Source organism: Colletotrichum scovillei (genome assembly GCF_011075155.1).
Source record: "Colletotrichum scovillei strain TJNH1 chromosome Unknown Contig00009, whole genome shotgun sequence".
Taxonomy (NCBI): domain Eukaryota; kingdom Fungi; phylum Ascomycota; class Sordariomycetes; order Glomerellales; family Glomerellaceae; genus Colletotrichum; species Colletotrichum scovillei.
The window spans coordinates 6,199,500-6,215,528 of record NW_023336267.1 but is presented as its reverse complement, the minus strand read 5'-3'; the positions used below and the strand labels follow the sequence as shown (position 1 = coordinate 6,215,528).

The 16,029-nt window shown below is 50.3% G+C and overlaps 3 protein-coding genes across 3 annotated transcripts; 1 reads left to right on the top strand and 2 right to left on the bottom strand.

Annotated features, from left to right (window-relative positions):
• Positions 1 to 295: 295 nt before the first annotated feature.
• Positions 296 to 2,136, bottom strand: HER10_EVM0007075 (tannase and feruloyl esterase; the record flags this gene model as incomplete). The annotated part of the gene is made up of 3 exons (XM_035476641.1): positions 1,523 to 2,136; positions 710 to 1,462; positions 296 to 622 (listed from the first exon to the last, which is right to left on the bottom strand). The coding sequence occupies exons 1-3, from the start codon at positions 2,090 to 2,092 to the stop codon at positions 296 to 298; spliced, it is 1,650 nt and encodes a 549-aa protein (XP_035329562.1). The 5' UTR covers positions 2,093 to 2,136.
• A 2,456-nt stretch (positions 2,137 to 4,592) lies between these two features.
• On the bottom strand, positions 4,593 to 7,047 carry HER10_EVM0010447 (phosphate transporter). Its single transcript, XM_035479907.1, has 3 exons — positions 6,642 to 7,047; positions 5,075 to 6,529; positions 4,593 to 5,021 (listed from the first exon to the last, which is right to left on the bottom strand). The coding sequence occupies exons 1-3, from the start codon at positions 6,718 to 6,720 to the stop codon at positions 4,738 to 4,740; spliced, it is 1,818 nt and encodes a 605-aa protein (XP_035329989.1). The 5' UTR covers positions 6,721 to 7,047; the 3' UTR covers positions 4,593 to 4,737.
• A 6,173-nt stretch (positions 7,048 to 13,220) lies between these two features.
• Positions 13,221 to 14,959, top strand: HER10_EVM0007218 (glucose/galactose transporter; the record flags this gene model as incomplete). The annotated part of the gene is made up of 5 exons (XM_035476780.1): positions 13,221 to 13,365; positions 13,429 to 13,516; positions 13,673 to 14,242; positions 14,297 to 14,628; positions 14,688 to 14,959. 5 exons carry the CDS (start codon positions 13,221 to 13,223, stop codon positions 14,957 to 14,959), a joined length of 1,407 nt encoding a protein of 468 aa, XP_035329581.1.
• Positions 14,960 to 16,029: the final 1,070 nt, after the last annotated feature.

Sequence of the window (16,029 nt, the reverse complement as noted above, 5' to 3'; positions counted from 1 at the left end):
CCTCCCCCCCTTGTGCCCATCTATACGTGGATTCGCCTCTTAAGGTATTTACCGTTTTAGGAAGCGTTTGTGACAACTCGCTTTTGTTGCAGGCAGCTGATGACTAGCCTAAGTATGTTACCTCGCCTCCATATGATAGACTGTAGAGATGCGCGCCTTTATAAGTGTAATATGGAGTGTACAGCAGGACACCTTATAGTCTCAAAGCTGAAGCCCAAGGTCGATTTGTGAAGACCATCCGCTAAAGTACACACACTACTCATGCCTTTTCATCCGGGCGAGGCCACCAAATCGTTCAAATAGCGCATGACCAACCTGCCGAGTCTCCAGCCGTCGTCTTGTTGTATACTGCCTTCTTTGGGAACGGGCAAATAACCTGCCTCTCATGAGTATTGTCCGGCTTTGTAATGGTCACTGGAGAGCTTTCAGGGACTGTTCCGTTCTCGACCCAAGACCTCAATTGATCAAATAACGCAATGGGCTGACCGCCACCAGGGCCTCCCCAGCAGTGTCCCAGTCCCGGGACGGGGAAATATCTATAGAAGTCTTGTGCATCATCTTGATGATTCAGGACGTCCTTGTAATAGTTCAGTGTGTTGTTAGGCGGAATAGTCGGATCGGCCTTAGGCTGTGTTAGTCCGTACCGATAGGTACCTGACATGTACATGGGGACTGTTCATATAATAGGTGATGATTTTCGGAGACTTACTAAGCCATGGAAAGTGATCATCTTGCCTCCAGCATTGCGGAAAGATGAAAGGTCTGGGTCATCAGTTCCTAGGTAAGCATCAAATTGTTGTCTGAAAGAGTGGTATGCTCTTTCCAGTTCCTTGAAAGATATCTTCGTGGTAGTGATAGCAGGATCTTTGCCGATGAAGTAGGCCAATAACAATGTGACAGCGGCGTTAGGAACTCCAGTACACTTCCCATCTTCTGTACAGCTAGTTTGAGCACCGAACACCAGGTCGGTGCCCATTTCCAGGCCATACAGGTATGTTGACTCTCCTTCCGCTGTGAAAGGGCCCGTCCACATCGCATCCGCTACAGCGGCTGCTGTGGAGCTGATATTGGCCGATTTCCCGGTCAATAGGCAGTTGAACTCTGTTCCGACGTAGGCGTGAGGATCAAAAATGGTCTTGCAGGCGTTTGTATCGGCGATAATGCCATCCTTAACTCCATCAAGCCCATCGCAAGCAGATACAGCAAGTGCAGTGAGCTGTTGCAGCTCGCATGGGTGAGGATACTGCTCAGTGACGTCCATATAGACCCTGGGCCACATGGTGTTGATGAGGACCCCGGCCCAGTTGATCGCTGGGGCTGCTGCGATGATTCCGTCGTAGATGGATGGGAACCGCTGGGCAAGTGCCGCACCCTGACGACCTCCTTGGGAACAACCATTCCAGTACGAATAGGAAGGCTCCCTGCCGTAGTAGTTTTCAATGAGGTGCTTGGCGATGATTGCCTTAGGTTCCTACGTATTAGCGAAGCCGAAGCCTCGACAAGGCTAAAGATGCCCACTTACCTCGTCATACAAGGTCTGGGACCCAAGATCCTGCAATGCGTACAGATTTGAGTTACCTGGACTTATCAGAGCCCACGAGTTCGGCCCCATGGCGTCCCCTAGTCCAGAATCCGTGGTTACAGTAGCATAACCATCTGCGATAGCACCGGCCATAGTCGTATAACTCAGAAGCATTCTCCCAGCGCGCCACCCCCCACCTCCCACAGCTTGGAGTCTCCCGTTCCAGTCCTCGGATGGGAGCCAGGTCTCGACATTGACAACATCACTATGGCCAGGGTGAGTGTAAGAGACGGTGATATTGCAGAATGAGGCATTATGTATCTCGACAGCAGGCTGAGAGAATCTCCACTCTGCAGGTATAGGCCCGCTGAAGTTTGTAACCAGAGACGCTTCCAAGGAAATAATATTTGCTCCTAGCAACGATGGCGCCGAGAATGTTGTGGCAACGCATGGTTTGGGATCGATGCTTGTGCTGGAAGCCCCCACTTTTGGGTGTAAAGCTCCGAGAGGGGCCTGGGAACTGGGTCCTCCGGGAGCAAGGGATAATAGTTGGGTGATTCCGGCTGGCATCGTTTGAAGTTGTTCGAGTCAGCTCCTCAGGCGTTGAGGCGATCGATTTTGAATCTAGTCCTTGAGAATCCTAGATTCTGCAAGGGTACTGCCCGAGATCAAGTAGACGATCAATTAATAGTTGTAACGTTGTTGCATGCAGCAAATCTGTCAAGACAAAAGTCGGATTCGTCACTCCGTCACTCGTCAGCTGCAGCTGTTTCACAGCTTCCATGCCTCGGCGAAGCTCCCCGCCGAGTTCAGCTGGTCCCTTGCTGCAAGCGGTCTAGTGGACTGACGAGGAGCCAATAGTGCCCGCTGCCAATCGGAATTCGTCTTTTTCTCGTATCAAATACGATAATTGATGCATCGAGCATGGGCCCCATGTTTCTGCGTTTCTGTTCTGAGGCATAAAACGGGGCAAGTTTGTTGAACTTCCGCATGAATGCTCGATCACTCCGTGCCTGTTTGCATGAAGCTCTGTTGACTGCTCTTTGGCCATCAAAGTAGCCAATTTCTCGAGAAGGCCAAGCCATGTTTGTGAATGACCGAACTCTTTGACAGGATTGTGTTGTACCAAGTCTGGCCTTCGTTGCTACTTATTACTTAGTGAAAAGCCCCTCAGCGACATGGTCTTAGCTTCACGCGGCAACTGACCAGGCTCGGCCAACTGAAAGGTTCTCGCTCCTATATCAACAGATAGCAATACGCGCGCCCCGCGATGATTTTTGCAAGCTGATCATATCAAGCAAATAGTTTGTCGTATGTCTCTACAAAGTATGATAAATGAAATGCATCAGACTGAGTTCACGCAGACAACTCAAGCCAGCGAGCCACGCTGCCACACGATGATATTCATCGAGATGAGCGCATGCACGGCCTCAAACAAGCGGTCATATAGCAAATTTAATCGAGGATCGAAAGGAGATGCTTTTCTCGTAGCCGCTCAGGGTTGCAGAGTCCAGCAGTCAACAGTTTCGATGATTTGTGCTACGGGCCACATTGGCTGACATTCTATGCTTGATCTAAACTCTGCATAGACAAGGCACGCATCTAGCCTTAGTAGAAGCTGTACGCAAATACATGTGGAAGAATGAATACGACAACATCGGGAAAGTTATATTCCATCTTCCCAAACGTCGTATAAGTGTCGGCAATAAGGACGAGGTCTTCCCACATTTTGCCACGGGTGGGCTATTGGGAGGCAAAAATAGTCAGATGGCCTGAGAACTTGATCTTACAATATCATTCCGAACTTAAGACTGAGGTCACCTCAGCCAACTACATTCAACTTCATCCAACGAGAGCAACAAGAGGCTTTTGCTGCTTCATAGTCTTACACCCACCGATACTAGAACTCAAGGTTCAAGTGACAAGGCATCCGCGTATAATACTCGATAAAACGTGAGCTGAGAGTTGTATAGAAAACATTGAATGGCAAAAGCTCCATATGAGTGCAGTTTTCAAGGAGTTGACTTCGCTCGCGACGGGGGTCTTATTCTTCGTTACAATCTCAGACTTTGGTGATAAAGTCAAGGGTCGGATAAAAATAATAGAGCCCTTTCCCATATAAAGGCCCGATCTTTGGTCTTTATGTGGATAAACTACGTTGGATATTCCCCTTGGCGGTGACTTGGCTTGTTTGACTACACACCTTGAGGTACGTTGGACAGCAAATCGAAAACGGTGTTCTGAGTTCTCATCACGCCACATTTCTGGTTTGCCAAGTGCGACATTGCAAGTGGACGGTCTTGGTATGAGTGAATTAATCAAATGTGCTCCGTGTCTCGTTCGTGCTGCCAATCAGGATCTCAAAATAGAAGCACGCAGACTGTGAAGAGTAGGTGATTACAGCTTTTGGAGAGCGCCAAGCCGAAGGATCACTGTTGATCACGCGATCAATTGCCGACTTCAATCACTATGCTACCTCCCTCTTCAAGGCTTGCTCTCACTGTGGGAATGTGTAATCTTGGCATCCTCATGGGCAATTGAGGTGATGGGCGATGCCACGCTTGCATAGCCACAACAAAAGCTTGGCGCTACCCCGCGACGTCTTGACAACTTCAATTTCAGCACCCAATCACGAGATGAGAAGCTACTCATGTCTTGTCTTCTGTTTCAACGAGCTGATTTTAGGTTTTGCCAAGTTCGTTGGGAATAGATTGAAAACCTTTCCAGTCCGATTTACTTATGTACTGTATTACCTTGTGCCGCATCTTTACATGTACTAATCCCATGCATCGTCTTCGGAGATATCATGATCTACCACAGGGTGATGGCTTGCTTCCACCAAGAAAACCCCAAAGATCGAGGCTACATCACTAGTATCTTCTTGTATGAACACGTCACATGTCGGGCTTGGATCGACTTCGACAGTGGGACGGGCCGCAGAAGGGCACCCACTCCGGCCCTGGTGGGATTCCTTCCCAAACGCCCTTCACCAAGACTACGCTTTCACATATTTCACTCAGTTACTTCCAGACTGCGCCAAGTTCTTGGCCGGATTACAAGGATTATAATGGTCAAAAATGTGGTATTGATGCTACTGACATGCCACCCGCCTCTATTTGTATGCCGTGCCTAACCCCCTTTTCGTTCATGTACATTATGTGTCTAGTGAAGATGGTATCAAATGGAAGTCCCCACCGGGGGAAAATTGATGGCGCTTAAAAGTGAGGAGCGTTAAGGAAAAGCCCCATGAGGACACCACCAAGAGTGCCGGCGACGGGGATTGTCATGATCCAGGAGAAGACCAAGAGACCAACACGCTGGAAGTTGACAGCCTTCAGTGTACCATTGCACAGACCGACACCGACCGTGGCACCAGTGATGCACATGGAAGTAGAGACGGGTAGAGAGTACTGGGAAAAGACAAGAACAGTAATCGCAGCGCCCATTTCCATGGAAGAACCACGACTGGGGGAGTGGTAGGTGATCTTGTTGCCCATGACTGTTGTCTGTTAGTGCCGTGACTATCTAGAGTTTGATGTAGATGAGACTCACCCTTCATGATGTTGTAGCCGTATGTGATGAGACCAAGAGAAATAGTGGCGGAGAGAACAGCAAGCTGCCAGACAGGGACAGGGGCCTTGGCGGCAGCAGCGTCACCGGTACTCCAGGCAGAGTAAATGACAGCCCAGGGACCGACAGAGTTGCCGATATCGTTAGCGCCGTGCGCGAAAGAAGCAGTGCAAGCAGTGATGATCTGGACGAAAGAGTAGGTGTGTTCGACCTCGTTGGGGTACTTCTTAGCGCTGGCATACACGCGCTTCATGCGCTCACCCTCGGGGGTACCAGCGACGCCAGTCTGGGCAGCGTGGATATCGTAGTGAAGACCGTAGAGAGCACCAACAGTGATCATGGCGGGAATACGCTTGAGGGCGATCTTCATGTTGTGAAACTCGTAGATCTGACCAGCACCCATTGGGTTATCGCGGAGGGTGCGCATGGCCCAGCCGAGAGGACCACGCTTCTTCATCATCTTTGCGTGCAACTTGGCCTCGCCCTCGGCCTGGAGTTGCTTGTAGGTAGGGCCCTGGCCAATCTCAGCAGCAGCCAGGGACCTCTCCTGGGGAACGTGTGTCTCCTTCTCGTGGGTCTCCTTGAGGGGCTCATCGCCAGACTCGGAAGACTTCACAGACTCGTGAGAGGGAAGAGCATGTTCGTGCTCATCTTCCTGGACGACGGCGTAGTTGGGAACCTTGGCCTTCTCGGCATCGGCGGGAGCGGGACGCTTGAAGAGAAGAGGGCCGTAGACGAAATGGTACCACTTGATGGTGTAGTCCTTCTTGATGACCTTGGCGTGGACGAAGGGGACGAAGAAGAGAGCGGCGAGCAGGCAAAGGCCACCACCAGTTCCCATGGTAACGGCGGCAATGTACCACGCAGGCTTCTTGCTCAGACCAAGGTTGGGAGAGCCCTTGTAAACAATGGAAAGCGTGCAGATAGTGCCGGCAATGAGGAAGAAGAAGGGTGAAGTCCAGACGGCCCAGGGCACGGGGTTCTTGCGAACGTGAACCACGAACTTGATGAGACTGAAGATGATGGCACCGAAGCAGCCCGAGATAGCGGGCGCCATACCCAGGCCAGCAAAAATGGCACCGAGACCCTTGCCGCCGTTCCAACCCCACTGGACCTTGTCGGCGCCAGCAACAGCAACACCGACACCAGCGACGGCAGAGACCAGAGAGTATGTCGAGGAGACGTGGGCAGAGTGTCGCGTGCACCACATGACCCAGGAAGAAGCGGCGGCCAGGGCGCAGGTAAAGGCGAGCATCTGAACACCGGGGTTTCCGTTGAAGACGTTGTTGGGGATAATACCGTTCTTGATAGTGTCGGCCGTACGCGCACCGACGGTGATGGCGCCCAACATCTCGAAGATGGTACCGAAGATCATGGCTTGTCTGTAGGTGATTGATCTTGATGATACACTGGTCGCCCAGGCGTTTGCGACATCGTCTGAAAGTTGAGCCGAGTCAGTGTCTGATGTCTCGAAGCGCCAAAGTATATCGGCAGCCGCAGACCGCTTATCTTGTCTGCGCCTTTTCGCCCGATGGAGGACTGTACTTACTAGCACCGTTATTGTATGCATCGAGCATAGCAAAGAACGTGCCAATGGCAAAGACGTAGGTGTACTGATCGAGCGCCATTGTGACTGACTGCCGCTTGGCTGTGACTTGGCGAGCAGATTCTGTGGTCTCGATGAAGGAGGGGAAGAGGTGCTTGCTAGAGAAGACAGGGCAAACAAGACATCGGAAGATGGGAAAGGTGCGCACGATAAACCTTTTATGTGCTCTCTTGGCAACTCTGACTGACAGAAAGTAACCGGCGTCTGCTTTGCAGCAGATACCAGCCTTGGTCCCGAGTGAGCACTCAGATTGTTGTTGATACACCCCCCATGCTCCGATGTCTTTCTCCTCCTCCTCAACTAAGCTTGGTTCAATGTGTAGTCAATGGCCGACTGAGTTTCTCTTCGTACATGGACACCCCCCTCTCACCCACTTCATCGGCTCTATCACTCCAGGATTGACGATGGGACCTCGATGGCAGGCCGAACGGGATGCATCAAGGATGTTGTTTACGGCTAGCGTGCCAAGATGTCGGTATCCCTAGCATGCTAGCAGCTTAGTCTGCGAGACTCTGGGCCCACCCAGCAAGCTTTATTTGGTCGTGGAATCTCATCTGGGGAGGATCTGGAGTTGACGAATCATGCGGCCTCAACCCTCCACGTGTGGCATCTGTTTGCTACAGTCGTTTGACTTGGTCGTTGACCCCCCCTGCTCGTCGAACTTGGCGAACAACATATTAAGACCATGCCAAGCCCTTTAGACCCTTCTTGTTCTTCTCGTCAGTTGCTACGCCGTCTTGTTGCGCACAACTTTTCGTCTGTCTTGCGTTCTTGACGGGCCTTTTGGTCTGAGGCGATGTTGCCAATGGACGATAACCCCACGCACGCCTCCTTGGACCGTCGCCAAACCTACCGATAAGGGTTTGCCTCTCCGGTCTGCCAACATGGACACCGACGTCCGCCTTCTCCACAGACACCAGGAAGAGTCAGACGTCTCTGGAATCCCCGCGAACGAGAGGTCTTCGCTTCCAGTCTTCCGCTCGAACTCTCTCAGCCACCGGCAAGCCCAATCCCCACCAGATCAACGCTGGTCCGATCTCTCGACCACCAGGAATGCGCGTCGACAGCACGTTGCGAAAAGTCTGTTGCGAAACCTTTCCCCAGCAGCTCTTGGCGCTCGGTCCCCATTGCGGTATAGCCCCGTAATGTCACCACCAACTTTCCGATGAGAGACAAGGCCCGGCGAATTACGAGCCAATACTCACTGACGCCGTACACGTTCATGCATTCTAGCTGAAGACTACACGTGCCAATCGTGGCCAGAAGACTCAGTTGCCTCGCGAGTTTGACAAATGCTCCTGACTGTGAGCTGATTTGCGAATTCCTCCAGTCCCCTCGGTCTCCCGATTGAGGTTGTTCGCCCGGTTTGCTTTGGGCCGAACACGGTCGAAGAAACTCTAGCCCGCCGCGGCAAGCCGGAGAGCCCTGGGTGAGCCGCTCTTTTGGGACCGACTCATTTTCCTCCTATGCTCTTGCGGTGCTCGGCGAGGTCGCACGTGTCAGTCTTCGGCGCACAACTCCAGCGAGCTCAGCCCGTGCCCAAGACACGTTTTCGGTTGATTTCTCAAGGAATTCCATCGCATTGACCGTGATGAAGCTATCCTCACCACCAAAATTTGAACTGAAGTTCTAGAAGTTCACAACATGTTCATCGCCAAGTCGGGTATCCGATGCCAGGACGCGTCCAAGACTTACACAACCTGTCGATCGGTATTGAAGGAACATCTTCCATGGTAGTGGTGAAAGGTTGGCAAAGCTTGCTACAGAACCAAGCCTTTTGCCTCCCTGATGACAAGAATCTCGGCGCTCCAGTCCAGCGCCTGATGCGCCGCAAGTGCTGTACGTCACAACATTGGCAAAGCAGTCGCGAGCCCGACGGATCTTCACCCGTTGTGAGACATTCCGAAGTCACGTTCGAGTTTAAGTGACCCGAAGATACGGATTCAATAACTCGTAACCCTGCACTTGAAAAACTTGTGATCCGGCTCTTCAAGGTCCAGCCGTTCCCGCGCCGCTTGTATTGGCCCCCACTTCGGCTGAGCCGCCCACCACTTCGCCGTCCCCGAGCCCACGTGCTTGATCCGTAGGTCAGGACAGACCGAGTTCACACAACACCACATCAGAGGCCAGGCCGGCCTTCATCAGCTGGGCGGTGCTGGGTGATGGTCCCTCAGGAGAAGCGACCTGATCCCTCTCAATCCTCCAATCAAGACCGCCTCAATAATGTGCCATTGCCACCGTTGCATGAATGCATTTGCGCATGACCCCTGACTCTGTGCGTTATTGGGTGCGGTTCTGTGATGAATGTCGCTTGTGCTTCAATCTAGAAGGCCTTTGGAACATTTGCATACCTATACGGTCGGGGTGGCCGTCAATATAGGTCCTTCTCATCGGCAGCCTCAGCGACGCTGTCCAGCATTCTCCTTTCATCAGTGATGCCAAGGTGACACCTCATAGTGCTGATATGAGCAAGAAGAGATTTCAATTATAGAATCTCACCTCTATTGATGGCCACTCAGACAATCGAGGTCTGCTGCAAACAGCATTCTGCCCCTCTGCTTGCCCCATTCGATTACCGTCGGTTGCTTGGTCCAAATGGAATGTAGCAGACTCAGTTCTGCGATGAATCATGGTAGGAAGAGATGCTTTTGTTCGTACATGGTACAAGTAGTGATCTTTGACTGTCTTCTATCCCAGTTGTTCTTGAGAGGTGATGCACATGGCTCTAGCTAGAGACTACTGCATGGAACTCAACCCTGAGGAAAGCTAGGGGTCGAAGCAAGGGATGGCATGGGATACTAGGCTATGGTAAACTCTGATAGCATGCAGCACGGTGTTACATCCAGCTAGCATGTCTTCCCGCTCTGCATGAACCGGCATCTCTTTTCGGCCGGAATCAGGGGTCTGCCGGTCCGAGTGGGTCACGGCCGGAGTGTGACCGCATAGCAGGCACTCGGGAGACGGCGTGGCAATGCCTGGCCTCTCTCCGGTTGCAGTATGACTTGCTTCATTAATGTGCGTCCAACAATCATTGTATCGACCTGCAGGATATTGCATGATTCGGCGTATGAGATATATCGTGTAGATCTTTCTGTGGAAATGAAATTGACTGCCATTCCTCGGGCCCTTGGCTAATGAGAGAATTCTGTGTTTCAAGAGATTTGATTTCGGGGAAGTTCAGCGAGAAGACTTAATATACTTTTTTTTCGCTACCTAGTTAAGTCTCGCTAGAACAATCTGTAGACAGTTTCAAAAGGAAGAATCCTGAATTTCGAGCCACGTTTGGTATTAGTTATCCGGTGTTGATAGCATGGGTGGCAATTATGGTTCGAGAGTCTTCCGCTATCTATAACCTATGATCGGAATGAAAACAAAGCGTGCCTCGATATAGAAAACAAGAAATGTAACAAGTCATTTGGATGTTGTAGCTTAATATGCGTGGTAATACTAGGTGAATTTCTGTCGATTCCGGATTGGGATATCATCTAGAGAGTAAATGGCTGGTTCAACAATCTATAGGAGGTCGGTAGACGAGACGGTGCCAAGTTGCCGCAGTAGCGTTCATCAACGGTGCACTGAGCTAATACAAGATCTGGATGCTTGGCTTTCCTAGAGCGGCGTATGTGAAACCTCTGTTATAGTTTATTCTCTGCATAAAGTAGATGTCAGTGTGATCAAGGCTCACCAAGGCTGTCCCCCCGTGCTGCCATGCATAGATAGATGTTCTAGGTTGGCTAAGTACAAGTAAACTTCAGGTAGAGAGCCTATGAAGGAAGATCTAGAGCAAGCATTATATGATCTGAATGATGTCTCGGCCTGACGTGTTGACCTGAATATTTGGTGGAGGGGAAACATTGATGATGCCGATCTTCGATATCGTCCAGCTATCAGAGTTACGTCTCTACAAGCGCATCAGTGGAGGGCTAGCAGTCAAAAAAGAACGTTGTGAGTCTCAGACCCTTATCAAAGAGCAACCGATGCACTTTATCTGCGGAAACATCACCAAAGACAATTAAAACGGCCCCCCATTTTCGGAACAAAGTATGGAATAGGTAGTTAGACTCTTATTCAAAATATGTCAGATTCGTTTTTTTCTGGTTTTATAGCTCTGAATCGAACTTAGCAGAATTACAGAGGTAATCAAATCAGTAGAAATGGTTTCTGATGTAAACGTCTGCAAGACATTTCAGGCCAAGGAAACTTTTCCTTAGTAACTTTGTGACGGCATCATCGGCTAAATGTAAGAAAGGTTATGCGGCCACACATCGCTGTTCGCCTAGGCGCAGTGAGCCTATGACTTCGATAGACTGTTTCTCAGGTCTCCGTACTTTATTCCCACTGCATTAGTCCTAATTCGTCTGGGACGACGGTTCTGGAGGCTCTACCATATTCATCCGGACAATTTTCAAATCAAGTTATGGATGTAGCAGATGAAAGCCCGATGGTTACCATGGAGAACTGTCGGCTTTATTCCAGGGACTAATAAGCTACAGGGACCGTGGCTTGAACCATTTTGTGACCTGTTTCTTGAGATGTTGAAGCAAATGAGTGCAACCTTGGCGTTGATATCTAATAACTTTTTGATGACACCTTGTGGTGGTAGCCCGAGCTTGTCCTGTCGGCTGTCAGTAGGCAGCGCTGACTAGTCACAGTCGGCTACAGCTGTCTGCTTTTCCGGTCTAATCTTCAAGTGACCATGTCGGAAAAGAACCAAGTCCCGAAGAATTCGATGCTATTGCAAGTCATATTCAGTCGATTGCTCGCAGTACGAATTATGGCAATTGAAGTCGGCCTTGGCTTATTTCAAGTGACTTAGTCGTCCATGAGCTTGGCAGTAAAGACATCTACATTCGTATCTCGTCCGACATCAGTCCGCCAGCGAAGCGATCTCGCAAACCCACGGTAAAGTATCGAGTTCCTCTCGTCTTGTTGTCTTTGATGAGCCTGACTTTGTTCCAGCTATCGGGAATGAACGAGTGAGTGTCGACTCTCTCCGGGTCGTCTAGCCTGAGCGTAACATTCCGATGGCGGGCCCGTGTGTTGTTGGAATTTTTAAAGACATTTGTATCGGTAGTTCTAGTCTTCGTCCGATCCCGCAAGACTTTCTCGGAGCACCGACGACTCTAAAGTCTGCTTAGAGGTAATCGGCTAATGGCGCCAAACAAGCTATCCCGCGATTGTGGATGGAGGCTGGAAGGTCTAGCTTGTCCTGCCTCTGGTAGGGGAGGTCTATGTGGCTAAATTTAACTGCCGCTAGACCGCCTTCTATGGAAGCGCCTGACATCTTTTGACGCGTAGAATCTTTGCTGAAGGAATTCCAGTTTTTTGGAACCAGATTTTCGACCTTCAAATTGTGTCGCAGATGTAGCTGGGCTACTGTTCCCGAGTTCCTGGGGCTGACGGTGGATCTTGGCTGCTCCCCGTCTCCCCCACAGCTAGAGTACGCGGTAGTCAACATTCAGTGTTATTAGGAAATCAGGTATATTGACTCCCCTCCACATTGAATCAGTTGAGTCAGGAGCGCGTAAGGGTCACGAGAGCGAAGAGTGTAACAGCTTGCGGATGTGATGTCACGTAACCCCGGCCCTGACAGAGAACCAACCGGCCTCCTTAAGGCAGTCGGTCCGCCGAGCGAATGATCATCGGCTTACTCCGCAATCTGAGCGTCCTTCGGTCCATCTTTATATCGAGCCCCGGACCATTTACCCCAGACTCGATGAACTGCCGTCCTCCTCCATGTCCAATCACCACCATAGAGACTAGCCCAAGTTCCCACCTAACTTACCCTCGTCTGACAGCCATCCTCCAGCTGTTGATTCGGGGGAATTGGAGCCACATCGAGCAAATGATGGACATGCCAAGGCTGGGTCGCGAACTCTCCGTGAGTCCGTATGTCCTCGCTATCAGTACTCTCTCCAGAGATCCACCACGTCTTCTTCAACTGGCTGCTCCAACCTTCACCCCGCACCTCGACCGAGCATGAATGGGGCCATCTCTGCTTCCCCGGCGACTTAGAGCACGCGGTGACCATCCCCGCAATCCTCTCCAAACGCTCGTTACCCCAGATCAGTCCAAAAGACCGTCGCTGCACCCGAGCTTTGTGTTCACAGCAAGGAATTAAGTACCTGTGATGCTGTGCGACTGGTCTCTCGATTGGGGATTGCTAGCCATGTAACCATGGAGAAGCCAAGAAGCAGCCAAGGATGGTCATGTCCATCTCGCTTTTGTGCAGGGGAAGATCAGGCTCGAAACGACCGAAAATGCGGCCGGCTTGAGCTCTTATAAGCTTTCGTCTGACCCGGGTCTCCTCGTTCCAGAAGAATTCTATTTGTTCTCGGACGCGTCTCACCACATTGGTAATTGCAGTCCATCGGTTCAACGGCTACTGCTACGTCCGCCTCATTACGAAGGTTTTGACCTTGCCACAAGACCGCAACGGTCGCAATCACTCCAATATCTGCTCAGTGCCACCACCAGACCTAACGCAACACAGCGCCCGATCATCCTCGTCAAACTTGTAAGATGGGTATCAAGGAGTTCTTCCACAAACGGTCTTTGCGCCAGAAGGATAATGTCCGCACGAACGCTGCCGAATTGACGCTAAAGGAATCTTTGTTTCCCATCATTCTCGTCACTATCCTATTTTTCCTCTGGGGATTCTCCTACGGTATGTTGTAGCAACACAATAATTGATGACCGCATACATGAATGCTAAAAATCTCATCATCAGGCCTTCTCGATACTCTGAACAAGCACTTCCAGGATACACTCCACATCACCCGGGCTAGGTCCTCTGGCTTGCAAGCTGCCTACTTTGGGTATGTCCGTCGTTACAATCCCCTCTCACATGGGCACAATCGGCGAAGCGACGCATAATCGGGCACTGCTATTACCACCAGTTCCCAGATACTGCATGGTTCCGGAGGGCTGCAACAGTGCAATCACGGGCATAGATGCTGACTCTTGCCTGACAGAGCCTATCTTATTGCCAGTCTTGGGCACGCGGCGTGGATCTTAAGACACTGGGGCTATAAAGCTACATTTGTCTTTGGACTCTTCCTATACGGCCTGGGGGCCCTCATTGCCATCCCATGCATTATCGCCAAGAGCTTCGGTGGCTTCTGTGCCGCCATCTTCATCATCGGTAATGGTCTTGGCTCCCTCGAAACAGCCGCAAATCCGTACATCACCGTCTGTGGTCCTCCTAAGTACAGCGAGATTCGAATCAACATTTCCCAAGCCTTCAATGGTATCGGCACCGTCGTGGCTCCCGTCATGGGATCGTACGTCTTCTTCGCTTTTGATGACAAACGTGCTCTGGAGAACGTCCAATGGGTCTATCTCTCCATTGCCATCTTCGTCTGGGGGCTGGCGATCGTCTTCTGGCTGGCTCGAATTCCCGAAATCACCGATGCTGATATGGCTTTCCAAGCCTCCGAGACGCACGCCAACGTCGATGATAAGCCTTTCAGGAAGCAATACCGTCTCTTCCACGCTTCTTTTGCCCAGTTCTGCTACACTGGTGCCCAGGTAGCCATCGCGGGGTTTGTTAATCTTCGTCTAGAGTATGTGAGGTTCAAAGTTAACGGTAGTTCCAGATTCTTCATCAACTATGTGACAGAACGTCGCGAAAACACCGACAACGCGCTTGGGTCCAAACTTCTTGCTGGGGCCCAAGCCGCCTTCGCGATAGGCCGTTTCGCCGGAGTTGGTGTTATGCATTACATCAAGCCCCGTTGGGTATTTTTGGCGTTCCTATCGTCCTGTATTATCTTCATTGCTCCTTCCATCACACAGAAGGGTGACACTGGCATGGCCATGCTCTATATTGTCCTTTTCTTCGAGTCTATTTGCTTTCCGACAATTGTGGCTCTCGGCATGAGAGGCCTAGGCAGGCATTCCAAGCGCGGCAGTGGCTTCATCGTTGCAGGTAAGTGTTCCGTCTCATTGTCGAGATCGTTGATGTGGTATCTAATGCATGTAACTCAGGTGTATCTGGTGGTGCAGTCGTACCTCCGTTGCTTGGTGTTGTTGCCGATCACAAGGGCATGGGCATTGCTATGGTCATCCCTCTAATCTTCTTTGTCTTGGCATGGTCATATGCGTTGGCCGTTAATTTTGTCCCGAGGTACCGGAATATTGCCGATGCTTTCAGTGAAACCGAGGTTGGCATTAGGCCAGTGGATGTAGAAGAGGAAAAGGGAGGCATCGAGTCGGTCGAAGACAAGCGTGACAAGAACGCCATCCCCACTGTGGCGTGAGCTGTTGCAACGAAGAATTGGTTCAGGCATGAATCCGTCCAGACATGGAAGATTGGAAATCGCATATTCATACTTTCATGAGATACCATGCAATTCCTTGGCAGGCAGACCCTATACAAGGAGTATGTTGCAGCTTTAGAAAATTCACATAATTATCACGTCGTCAAGCATCCTTGTTCCAGGTGGACTGTTAGGCTCAAGTTCTGTCCGCAATACAATGGTGAATTACATTTGACGTGGTTTCTGGTTGAAAGCTTAATGCTTCCCTCCACTTATGGAAAATGCGCGTAACACATATGACTTTCCGAGCAAGTTGAGAAACAAGCCGTGAGACCTAGCGACGGCCGAATCAAACATCCAATGTTTACCTCCGTAGTAAGCCGTCGATCTATCAATAACTCATGATACTATCACGGTCGTCACTCACTCTGAGGTCCGACTGGAATAAAACGACATTTGGTTCATGGGCTATACATTTCAAAGACAGGATAGTTAGGTCGTGGAGAGACAAGCTGGACAATACAGAAACGCATTAGATCAAATATCTACGGGCTCATGGTAATCGGCATTCGCAGTCAATAACGCGACATCAATGTCTCGCTTAATGAGGGCTGAACATTCCATATTGGATTTCGCCAGCCTACAGTTCGAGCTAAGAATAGTAATGAGGGAGGTAGATAATAAATCCGGGACATGGCATATTAGTTCGATTCTTATCTCACATCACGGAAACCCATTGCGGGAGTTGGACCGGCTAAATTTATTCGAAAGATGCGCAATCGTTGTTATCCCGACGACGAAAATGACATCGATATATACGTCTACAATTTCTCAAACAACGAGCTTTTTGACTAAGAACATTGGACAGAACTCATAAGAGAATAGTATGGTAAATTTTAGACGATGCTTAGTTCTCTACTATTCCTTACAACAAGTACATCTGCTTGCGAAAAGGCTGTGTCATATTGACTAATGAATTAACATTATAATTCCACTTGTCGGTTCAGAGCAGCGTTTGACGATGAAAAATTGGTGGTTCTCTTTCTCTTACGAACTGCCTGTACCTGGCA